At 40.2% G+C, this 12,855-nt stretch overlaps 1 protein-coding gene across 23 annotated transcripts in view; it reads left to right on the top strand.

Annotated features, from left to right (window-relative positions):
* Positions 1 to 12,855, top strand: part of ANO4 (anoctamin 4) — a 428,567-nt gene that overhangs the window by 230,893 nt on the left and 184,819 nt on the right. For all 23 annotated transcript variants that reach the window (XM_055575846.1, XM_055575864.1, XM_055575835.1 and 20 more), the window contains 2 exons: positions 7,069 to 7,205; positions 11,777 to 11,935. In XM_055575846.1, coding sequence (XP_055431821.1) covers positions 7,069 to 7,205; positions 11,777 to 11,935 — 296 coding nt within the window. The remainder of the gene's footprint in view (positions 1 to 7,068; positions 7,206 to 11,776; positions 11,936 to 12,855) is intronic.

Below are 12,855 nucleotides of genomic sequence, written 5' to 3'. Positions count from 1 at the left end.
TGTGCTGTGCTGCTTTGTGTTTTCCTGGATTTTTTAAAGCATTTAATTTGATCTATTTGTTAAATTTTTAAAAGCGTCAGATTTGTCAGGGTATAGCTGTGAAGTCTAGCTTGATTCAGATCAGTGTTAAAATTGTGACAAGATAATTGTTTGCTGGTGAAATGACTTCCTGTTCTTGAAAACCAAACAGGATTTAAGAAGAGTAGAATGCCTTCCACAAAAACAAGAAGCTGGCTGGAAATAGCCTGCATTTGGGAGTCAGAACTGGGTTGGAATTGATCTCTGTCACTTAGGAGCTGTGTGAGCATACTTAGCATCTCTGAACCTGGCTTCTTTCTCGTATTACCTGTCCTGCAAGGTGTTGTGAAGATCCAAGGAGAAAACAGACCTCACAATTCTTCATACACAGTCAGCTCTGAATAAATAATAGTCCCTTCCCACTTCCTTCCTATTTGACCTCTGAATTCAAGAGAAAAACACATTCTTGCAGGTAATGGCACTGAGGTAGTTAGAATAAGGGGGAAAAAAAGGCAATTGATATAATCTTAAGCTAGCTTTTATTTATTATAAAATGGGCATTGAGCACCTCATATTTGCTAGCCCTTGTGTCAAGTTTGGAGCCATCTTAGGCCTTCATCTGAAAGGGACTCTAGATGTATAGATGAGCTGGTTATAAAACAGCCAGGTCAGTGTTCAAACTGAGACATGAACAATTTTTTTTTTTATTATTCTAAATTATTCCTGGAGGTGTCCTTTTTTAAATTTTCTAATGAGGCTATGAGGTCAGTATATAATACCTTCAGAACTCTGAGTATCAGATGTAATCATTTGGAACTCAGGATAAAAATATCAATAGTATAATGAACTGACACTCTGCAGAACAAATATAGAAACTCAGATTATTTTGCACACAGCCCTTTCATGTCTTCTTCAGTGACCTATAATTTCACTGTATTTTCTCTGCCTCAGAAAGTGCCAAGATTAAAGAGCTATAATGCCGAAGTGAGGTTTTATTTATTTTTTTGAAAGAGCTGTGAGTTGAACTCTCTGATTTTTTTGGTATTTATTTCTTACTCTCTTTTAGATTGTTTCTAACACAGTCTAAAATAAACATTTGCTGTGTTTTTCCAATTGCCTTTATAGCATTGATTTCTCAAGTTCATCCTCTTGTCTGGAAGTATGAGGCTTTCTACTTATGTCTTGGTCATGTTTATACCTTCAGCACCTAAGCTCAGTGTTGGTTCAGTGAGCAAGTGGCAGAAGATAAGCAATTCATTTCTTTGTTCTAGCCCTTGCCATATGTTTGCAGTCTCTTTTCCCAAGAGAGTTGAGCTAATATACAAAATTATTTTCACTGAAAGAATATTTGAAATAATTGCAAATATTTGATAGTAGATTCAGTACCACTGTGGCAAATTTGCCCTCCCATCACATGAGGGAGGTCAGGATCTCTGTGCTTCCTGGTCCTTTGCCTTCTCTGATCTGCTTCCGTTCTGGGAGAGTAGAACAAGCCAGCCCTTAGAAATCTTTCTCCCTGCTGCCTGTCTCCTCTGCTTGACTCAGAGTCAGTAGCTGATTTTTGGTCTCCCAGGCAATTTCAGTTTCTTGGCCCTTGTTTAGTTGTTCAATGTGAGTCCCTGCTGTTAGTTCCTGGGTCTCTTTAGGGTAAGTGACTGCTTTTTGCGAGAGAGTCATTTGGGTATCTTCCTGCTTTCCCAAATATGTGGTATCCATATGCCAGAACCCGTGTTACCTGCCCAGTTGTGTTCACAGGGCCCTTCCTGAGTCTGTATACAATGCAGGTCCATATTTGATTAGAACAGAATTTCTGCATTCCCTCTCTCTCTTTTCTCCCTCCCCCTCCCTTCATCCTTCTCTCCCTCCTTCTCCCTCTCATTCCCTCCCTTCCTCCCTCTCTCATCATTCTTAATTGACTCCTCAGAACATTTGGCTCTCTTTCTTACTTAATGAGCCTAATCACAGAATTCAACCAGGCAGATAATTATCAAACATTTCTTAATTTGAGAAACAATGTATGAGGGAGGCGATGGGATGTATTAACAAGTGACCTTGTTTGGATGAAGAGGAGCTTTGTCACGTCTGTCCCAAAGGAGGAAGAGGTCCTGCTTCTACCTTGGCTGGACCAGGAGCTCTTGGAGGGCAGGGGTCCTGCCTATTGTGTCCAGTACTTGAACCCCGGTTTCTGGTCAGCGTAGGTTTTGATAAATACTTATTGAATGAGTAGATTTCTAAAAATTGGTTAACTTCACAGTTGGAGGTTATTTTCTTTAAAAAAAATGAAAGTTTCCATTAAAGGGCATTGTACTTAGTTCCTCAAAAATCAGTGACAGTGGTGAGCTACTGATGAAGGTCACATTTCTTCTGTCTTCTGTGGAGTGTTTACATGGCTTCTCTGGTGACTCAGATGGTAAAGAATCCACCTGCAATGTGGGAGACCTGAGTTTGATCCCTAGGTTGGGAAGATCCCCTGGAGAAGGGAACGCCTACTCACTCCAGTATTCTGGCCTGGGGAATTCCATGGACAGAGGAGCCTGGCAGGCTACAGTCCAGGGGGTCGCAGAGAGTTGGACACGATTAAGCAACTTTCACTTTCACAGTTGGAGGTTGTTTTCTTTAAAAGAATGAAAGTTGCTATCAAAGGAGATTGCACTTTGTTCCTAGAACTTACGTTCTAGTTAAAGCAGCTCTATCAGTGACAATGGTGAAATACTGATGAAGGACATATATTTCTTCTGTCTTCTGTGGAGTGTTTACATGTTCTGCAGTCTTACTGATCACGTGTTTAGCTGAGCATTTTCTGACACTTCAGCATTTCTTATCTTGGCTGAAGCTCTTAAAATACTGGCAGGTGATAATGGTGCCTTCGTATCACTCATTCTCTAAAAATCAGAGACGTACTGATTTCCCTTGAGCGCTCAGGTAACACCAGTCCCGTAATATTAATAGCTTCCAGACAGTAATTCTGATGGGCAGCAGTAGGAAAGCAAAGGGCTTCTCTCCCTTTTCCCAAATTAACTGGTCCCTCTGGAATAAAATAGTTGGACCTTTAATGCAAAGCAGAACCTCTCAACCTCAGCACATTAACATCTGGGCTGGAGAACTCACTATAAGGGCTGTTCTATGCATTGTAAGATGTTTAGCAACATCCCTGGATTCTTCCCACTAGATATGACTGGCACCACCCTGTGAGAACAAACTCCTCCTAGACCATAAGAGATGGCTTCAGGGTGACAGTTTGGGGCCAGTTGAGAATCATAGATGTCAAAAGCTTTCTTGAACAGATTGTGCCAACACCAGAAGGTGATACTGGTGGAAGATAATCTGGTAATTTTCTATCTTGGCAAAAGCATAGGATGAATGAATGAATATTCAAGACTTTCTCCCCAATGAGGGCCAGTCACCATGACAAGAATCTCAGTATCTGTCGTCTTTAGCTTCCCTCTCTCTCTCACATCTCATCCCAGTCCATCCCTCTGAACAACCACTCCAGCTTGTAAATGCGTCCTCTGCCTTTTTGTATTGGTAACGCTAAAGTGCTGACTTAAGGTCCCAGAGTCTAAAATTGACAAACCCAACATTTCTCATGGATTTGCCATATGTCAGCCACCCTGCTGACATGTGCAAATATATCTCACATAATCTTCTTAGTCACCCTTAAAGAAGGTTTCTATACCTGTCTCACCAGTGAGGAAATGGGAGCACAAATTCACACAGCTAAGGGGTGGAGTTTGAAATAGTAATCAGGTCTTCCCATGTTAAAAGAATATTTTGATCCTATTCAGATATAATCAGTAGAAAGTCATCATTATCTCCTTGAAAATTTAATCAGTATCTACTTGAAATGATGGAGCTCCTAGCTTGTAAGAGTTGCATTAGGAGAAACATATATGCATGGTCCCAGAGTCATAGAACAGTGAAGAAAAGTCCTCTCACACATCATTAGACAGTGACCACTTTGAGGTCATTCTGTGTGGGTGCATGCGAAGTCGCTTCAGTCATGTTCAACTCTTTGCGACCCCATGGACTGTAGCCTGGCAGGCTCCTCTGTCCCTGGGATTCTCTAGACAAGAATACTGGAGTGGGTTGCTGTGCCCTCCTCCAGGGGATTTTCCCAACCCAGGGATTAAACTTGGGTCACTTATGTCTCATCTCCTACACTGGCTGTTATTCAAAAAAAATGAGTTGAGGGCTTATTCCTTACCTGGATCTCTGTATACCAGTCAACACAGACAGGGTCCCTATTCTTTGGGAACTTAAGTTCTAATAGGGTAGACATCCAACATTTAAGAAAACAAATGAATAAATAATTCAGACTGTGATACATGCTGGGAAGGAAATGAGCAGAGAGAAGAGATGGAGGGTACCTGGGTGAAGGGCAGCTTCTTTACATAGGGTGGTCAAGGAAGTGGTCTTTGTCCTTGACACCTCCCACAACATACTGTGCTTCCTCAAAAATGTCAGTGCTTCTACTTGAGTACCTGGTTCAGTGTAGATGCTCTTAAGCCTTGGTTGTATGAAAAGACCTTGATGTTTTTTCATTTGTAGCCTCAATAAGTGTATTAGTTCCTTTTTTTTTTTTTTTTTTTTTTGGCTGCTGTAACAAATTACCACAAACTTAGTAACTTGAAACAGCACAGATTTCTTATCTTACAGTTCTGAAGGTCAGACATCTTCAAGGTGTCAGCAAGACTGTGTTCCTTCTAGAGGTTCTGGGGGAGAATCTGCTTTCTTGCCTTTTCTATCTTCTAGGGCCACCCCTGCATTCCTTGACTTGTGACCTTGTCCTCTATTGTCAAACTCAGCAGCATCCTATCTTCCCGTGTCTTTATCTGATTCTGACCTTCCTGTCTCTCTTGTAATTACATGGTCCTATCCATATAATCCTGGATAATCTCCCCAATTTAAGATCCTTGACTTAATTGCATCTATAAAGTCCCTTTTCCCATATAACTTTATATAGTCATTCATTCCAGGGATTGGTCACCTTTGGGGGCCGTAATTCAGCCTGCTACAGTAAGCAATAAATGTTCATTTTATTCCTGTGTCAATTTTATTTTACAGATAAAAAACTTGCAGTTAAACAAATTGCCCAAAATCACACACTTGGATCCTGGTCACCCCATTACACTCTTGTTCTTCATATCACTCACCACGCTTCACATTTCTTTATTTTTTTTGTTATTACTAAGAGAGCAGGAAGACTCATCACTTTTATTCACCAAGATTCAGTCACCACACATCTCTGCCTGACACAGTGTGCACACCTCTAAAATTTTTTTGGATGAAAGAATGGATACTCTTTCATATGCTTGGGTAAATAGAACTCAGTCTTCTTTGAATTATTCTAGCCAGCAGCTTCTGATAGGTTAAAAATCCTTAGTTATTTTTAAAGCATCAAAGAAAAAGTGAACTTCAATGTTGTTCTAAAATTTAAGTCAGTATAGAAGGGACCTCAAAAGCAAAAATAAGCAAATGAACTTAATTAAACTTAAAAACTTGCACAGCAAAGAAAACCATAAGCAAAATGAGAAGACAACTTTTGAACTCAAAAGAAAATATTTGAAAATAATGTGACTGGCAAAAGCTTAATTTCCAAAATATATGAACAGATTTATACAGGTCAGTATCAAAACAAAAACAAAACAAAACTCAATCAAAAAATGGGTAGAACACCTAAATAGACGTTACTCTAAAGAAGACATACAGATGGCGAACAGGAACATGAAAAGATGCTCAACATTGCTAATTACTAGAGAATGCAAATCAGAACTACAATGCAGTATCACCTCACACTGGTCCAAATGTCCATCATCAAAAAATCTACAAACAATAAATGCTGGAGAGGGTGTGGAATAACAGGAACCCTCCTCCCCTGTCGGTGAGAATGTAAGTAAGTGCAGCCACTATGAAGAACAGAATGGAGGTTCCTTAAAAAAACTAAAAGTTGTCATATGATCCAGTGATCCCACTCCTGGGCATCTATCCAGAAAAGACGAAAACTGTAATTTGAAGATACTCGCACCCCAATGTTCATAGCAACCCTATTTATAGTAGATAAGACATGGAAGCATTTAAATGAAAACAAAACATTTTTGTTTTTTGTATCCTCCAATATAAAATGAGATCTTAAGTTGCTGTACATATATACAATGGAATATTACTGAGCCTTCAGTTCAGTTCAGTTCAGTTGCTCAGTCGTGTCTTACTGAGCCATAGAAACAAATTTGAACAAACAAAAACAAATTTGAGTCAGTTGTAGTCAGGTGGATGAACCTAGAGCCTATTATACAGAGTGAAGTAAGAAAGAGAAAAATGAATATTGTATATTAACACATATGTATGTGAGCTAGAAAAAATGATACTGATGAACCTGTTTGCAGGGCATTGATAGAGATGCAGACGTAGAGAATCAACTTGCGGACACAGTGGGGAAAGGAGAGGGTGGAACGAATTGAGACAGTAGCACTGAAGCCCGTATATACACTACCATGTATAAAACAGATAGCTAGTGGAAAGCTGCTGTACAGCAGAGGGAACTCAGCTTGGTGCTCTGTGATGACCGGGATGGGGAGGCGGTATGGGAAGGAGGCTTAAGAGGAAGGGAACATATGTATACTTACAGCAGATTGACATTGTTGTACATCAGGAACCAGTACAACCTTGTAAAGCCATTATCCTCCAATTAAAAATTTTAAAAAATATGCAAAATGAGTTATTTGAAGTCTTAAAGAACCCATGCTAAACAACTGTATGAAGGAAAGCTAAACAAAATAACACTTCCTGATATCATGAAGACAAATTATATTTATATTGTGGAGATACTTCACTTCACATTGTCTTTCACCTTGGCCTAATAGAGACACTATTTGGTTAAACACATTTTACATTTGACATCCATTTTTCTTAGGAAATAATATATCTGTCATTCAAGGTGTCATTGAAACAATGAAAAACTATTAAGCCAGAGGGAGATGTCTTTACTTTTAGTATTGCTTTTAAGATCCCAGATTCTTGACTTGACTTGTAATGTATTTACTTTGGTTCTAGTGGCCAAGGATGTCAATATTCTTTTTGATGAATTAGAAGCTGTCAACAGTCCTTGCAAAGATGACGACTCTCTCCTTCACCCTGGAAATCTTACCAGTACTTCAGATGATGCTAGCAGGTTGGAAGCCGGGGGAGAGGTAAGAGTATGCCATTTCATAAAAACAAAATTCTTGATCCAGGCCAGAACTGGAGAAGCATATTCCAGTGGATAGTTTAAAGTCATCTCATTGAACTGGGGACTCCTGGGGGAAAAGAAGGGGTGAAGTCTTATATGCTTTTGAAAACCTCTGGGGGTCTAGCACATTTCAGGAATCTGAAATCTACTTAGCTCAAAACAGACTTTCAGTGGGTCATGCACTTCTCTTATAGCTAAAGGCATTTAGCTTATACAAAGAAGATTTTTAAAAACACTCATCATTTTAAAATGATTTACATTTTAGGTATGGCTAACTAGTCAAAAGTTAGCTTTACAAGAATGGATTCCCTGTTGAAATCTCCCATCATGTGGAACAATGATGTAAAGTGGACCAGCTCTCGGTAGACTGTGTTGTCTGCAGCCTCTTTGCGTTCCCATTCGCCTCTGTAATCTGGAAACTAAGATTACAGAAACTCATTGCAATTATAAACAGACCATCTGTTCATGTGTTATTTTTTGGGGAAAAAAAGTATTTTGTTAAAAGCGTTTGCTATTGCTCAGCTGTGTCTCAGTGGAGTTTAATATCTTCTTTGTATATGCACTTTGTATATAGGCTTTCCTAGTGGCTCAGTTCCGGAGAAGGCACTGGCACCCCACTCCAGTACTCTTGCCTGGAAAATCCCGTGGACGGAGGAGCCTGGTAGGCTGCAGTCCATGGGGTCGCTAGGAGTCAGACACGACTGAGCGATTTCACTTTCACTTTTCACTTTCACACATTGGAGAAGGAAATGGCAACCCACTCCAGTATTCTTGCCTGGAGAATCTCAGGGACGGGGGAGCCTGGTGGGCTGCCGTCTATGGGGTCACACAGAGTCGGACATGACTGAAGTGACTTAGCAGCAGCCGCAGCAGTGGCTCAGTTCAGTTCAGTCGCCCAGCTGTGTCCAACTCTTTGCAATCCCATGGACTGCAGCACACCAGGCCTCCCTGTCCACCACCAACGCCCAGAGTTAACTCAAACTCATGTCCATTGAGTCAGTGATGTCATCCAAGCATCTCATCCTCTGTCATTTGCTTCTCCTCCTGCCTTCAATCTTACCCAGCATCAGGATCTTTTCAGATGAGTCAGCTCTTCCCATCAGGTAGCCAAAGCATTGAAGTTTCAGCTTCAGCATCAGTCCTTCAAATGAATATTCAGGACTGATTTCCTTTAGGATGGACTGGTTGGATCTCCTTGCAGTCCAAGGGACTCTCAGGAGTCTTCTCCAACACCACAGTTCAAAAGCATCAATTCTTCAGCACTCAGCTTTCTTTATAGTCCAACTCTCACATCCATACATGACTACTGGAAAATCCATAGCTTTGACTAGATGGACCTTTGTTGGCAAAGTAATGTGTCTGCTTTTTAACATGCTGTCTAGGTCGGTCATAGCTTTTCTTTCAAGGAGCAAGCGTCTTTTAATTTCATGGCTGCAGTCATCATCTGCAGTGATTCTGAAGCTCAGATGGTAGGTAAAGAATCTGCCTGCAATGCAGGCGACCCGGGTTCTATCCCTGGGTCAGAAAGATCCCCTAGAGAAGGGAATGGCTACCCACTCCAGTATTCTTGCCTGGAGAATTCCAAGGACAGAGGAGCCTGGTGGGCTACAGTCCACGGGGTGACAAAGAGTTAGACGTGACTAAGCGACTGACACTTGTATATGCCCTAGGTTTAGGTAATAGGAACGCAGATCAGAGTCATTAATTTATTGTGTATTCTTAATGCTGTTGTTATTCCAGAGGCTGTTAGCCAGTGAAAGGATAACACCTTTGAGCAGGAAAAATTGTTTACTTCTATCAAACTTCCCAGACCTCTTTCTATAAACGCCATACACTACTTATCTGTGTGTGTGTGTTTTAAGAAAAAAACTCAGTCAGCATTTCTTCACACAGAGACTTCGGATACCATAATATGACACAAAGTAAGGACCTTGAAAGGCACCTCACAAAGCAGCTAGTCTAATCCCCTTAATTTAGAGGTGATTGAACAGTCTCAGGGAGATTAGGGCTTTGCTAAACCTTCTCTTGAAGCCTCGGCTGGTTCTGCAGATAGATGGTAATGTGCTAAATCTACTGAATAGTTCCCTTGCCTGGCAGATGATTGCTAAGAAAGTGTTTATTTGGGTGGGCTTCTGAGCAGAAGCCAGAAATAGTGACGATTGATCATCAGTTATAAATACCTGCCCAGGTATGAGACATGTTATTTTCATCTCTCCCAGCTGAGATTTTCCTTTTGAATGAGGTGGCATGCATGGCACTGCTGCAAGAATATGGACTCTAGCAATAGCCTTGGAGGTCTGGCATATTTTTTTTCTTCATACTGCTATGTAGAAACTGATATATACTGTGATCTCAAATTTTTTTGTGTTTACACTTACAGTTGACCCTTGAATAATGTGGGTTTGAGTTATGTGGGTGCATCTATCTGTGGATGTTTCAGTAATAGATATTATAGTACTAGATAGTATGTGTTTACAACCATAATGTGGAGAAACCATGGACATGAAGACCCTGCTCTGACTAAAAGTTACAAGCAGGTTTAATCCTTGTGCTGTTTATAACTATATACACAAATATCACAAAGAAAAATACTTGCTATGGTGGGCAAAAATGTTTGAGAGACACTGACTAAAAAGTATTTCTAAAACCATCAAAGTACATGTAGTCTCATCCTTCTCCCCTACCAGATGGACTGTCTTCCTGAATTTTTGCATTTTTTATTACCTTGCTCTAAAAATCATTTTACCATGCATACATATGGAGCCTTCCGGAGAAGGCAATTGCAACCCCTCTAGTACTCTTGCCTGGAAAATCCCATGGATGGAGGAACCTGGTAGGCAGTCCATGGGGTCGCTATGAGTCAGACACAACTGAGCGACTTCACTTTCACTTTTCACTTTCATGCATTGGAGAAGGAAATGGCAGCCCACTCCAGTGTTCTTGCCTAGAGAATCCCAGGGACCAGGGAGCCTGGTGGACTGCCATCTATGGGGTCGCACAGAATCAGACGCAACTGAAACGACTTAGCAGCAGCATATGTAGTCTTAACAACTTATTTTACCTTGATTTTGTTTTGTGCTTTGTAAAAAATGGTATCATGCAGTATAAAGTCTTCTGTGACTTGCTTTTCTTCTGTCAATGTTGTTTTTAAGATTTTGCTTACTATAAGATGTATCATTCGTTCTTTTTCCCTGCTGTATAATATTCTATATGACTATACAATTTATTTATGTTTTCCTGTTCATTGATATGCATTGATTCCCATTTAAAATTTTTTCTCTTATGAATAATGCTGCTGTGAACATTCATATACACATTTAATGGTTTTTCAGGAATTTATTAGGGTTATGTATGCCAATGTTCCTTCCAAGGAGTAAGCGTCTTTTAATTTCATGGCTGCAATCACCATCTGCAGTGATTTTGGAGCCCAAAAAAATAAAGTCTGACACTGTTTCCACTGTTTCCCCATCTATTTGCCATGAAGTGATAGGACCAGATGCCATGATTTTAGTTTTCTGAATGTTGAGGTTTAAGCCAACTTTTTCACTCTCCTCTTTCATCAAGAGGCTTTTGAGTTCCTCTTCACTTTCTGCCATAAGGGTGGTGTCATCTGCATATCTGAGGTTATTGATACTTCTCCTGACAATGTTGATTCCAGCTTGTGCTTTTTCCAGTCCAGTGTTTCTCATGATGTACTCTGCATAGAAGTTAAAGAAGCAGGGTGACAATATACAGCCTTGACGTATTCCTTTTCCTATTTGGAACCAGTCTGTTGTTCCGTGTCCAGTTCTAACTGTTGCTTCCTGACCTCATACAAATTTCTCAAGAGGCAGGTCAGGTGGTCTGGTATTCCCATCTCTTGAAGAATTTCCTACAGTTTATTGTGATCCACACAGTCAAAGGCTTTGGCATAGTCAATAAAGCAGAAATAGATGTTTTTCTGGAACTCTCTTGCTTTTTCTATGATCCAGCGGATGTTGGCAATTTGATTTCTGGTTCCTCTGCCTTTTTTAAAACCAGCTTGCTGGGAGGGATTGGGGGCAGGAGGAGAAGGGGATGACAGAGGATGAGGTGCCTGTGTGGCATCACCAACTCAATGGACGTGAGTCTGAGTGAACTCTGGGAGTTGGTGATGGACAGGGAGGCCTAGCGTGCTGCGATTCATGGGGTCGCAAAGAGTCAGACACGAGTGAGCGACTGAACTGAACTGATGCCAATGTTCAGTTTTACATGATGATGTTAGTGTGTTTTCCAGTGTTACTATATCAGTTTTCACTCTCACCTGTAGAATGTCAGTTGCTCCACATCCTTGGCAACTTTTGATATCATTGGGTATCTTTAAGTTTTGTTCATTAGACTGAATGCTTTTTCCGATTTTTATTTTGTGTTCTGTTGTTTACATTTTTCATTAATAAAAGCGTAATTTTGATAAAACACAAGGAAAATTCATTTAGTTTTAGTTATTATTTAACATTACTCAGTCAAGGCTCAGTTTTGAGTGTCTTAAACTGGTCCCTTTCTCTTTGTGTGCAGACAGTACCAGAAAAAAACAAATTAAATGGCCTTTACTTCAGAGACGGAAAATGTCGAATTGACTACATTCTTGTGTACAGAAAATCCAACCCCCAGATGGAAAAGAGAGAAGTATTTGAAAGAAATATTAGAGCAGAAGGATTACAAATGGAGAAAGAGGTAAATGGTTTGCCTGAATGAGAAAAGTATATATATTCGTCAGTTCATATCAAGAGACAATTTAAAAAATAAGCAGTTAGTAGAGTAACTGAATGTTTCATTTTCTGAGGCTTTGCCAATCTGCAGTGTATGGAGAATTTTCCTGCAATTAGACTTCTGCAGCACAATTTGCCTTTGAGAGCATTTTGATATCCAAAGATTTCATAAAAATCAAAATATTCCAATTAAATGGATTGTTTCAAAGTGTTATTTTACCTGACTTCCTACATCTGCTGCCTCTCTATGTTAACGGTGGGTTCTATTGGGTTCACCAAAACGTTCATTCAGGTTTTCCATACCATCTTACAGAAAGCCTGAACGAACTTTTTGGCCAACCTGATATTCACATGGATTTAAAAAAAAACTTTGGATAAAATGCAATCAGCTGACCCTAGAGGCTCTTTTTACATCTCAGGAAACATCATGGGTTTGGGTATCCTCACACACCGGAAGAGACTGTCTGGCTGATTTGGCCGAAAACAGCCGAGACTTACAAAGTGTTTCTGGTTTTAAGAGATGTTCAGGATGTTTTATCAGGTTCCCAAACTCAAGGGTTACCTTATCAGTGTTTACTCTTCCCCCTTCCCTCCTCCTCCATAGGGGAAGTTTTGAGGAAGGTATAAGAGACCCAACCAGGCCTCTGATAATAATCCACAATGGGACTGTTGTGTACCCAGAAACGCTGTGCACTTTTCTAGAACTTGGCCCCGTTTGCTGGATTACATAACTCCTGTCACATTTTCCCTAAACATTTTGCACAGCTTCTGGAGTTTTTCATAGTCAAGAAGAACATGTTGCAATTAAAAGTGTTTGCTTCTGCTGCTTCTCTTCAAGGCTGAAGGATGGATCTTTGAAGTCAGGCATCCCTGTTTTCTTTGTAT

The sequence above is a fragment of the Bubalus kerabau genome, chromosome 1 (genome assembly GCF_029407905.1).
Source record: "Bubalus kerabau isolate K-KA32 ecotype Philippines breed swamp buffalo chromosome 1, PCC_UOA_SB_1v2, whole genome shotgun sequence".
NCBI classification, from domain to species: Eukaryota; Metazoa; Chordata; class Mammalia; order Artiodactyla; family Bovidae; genus Bubalus; species Bubalus kerabau.
This window is presented reverse-complemented; position numbering and strand designations above follow the sequence as displayed.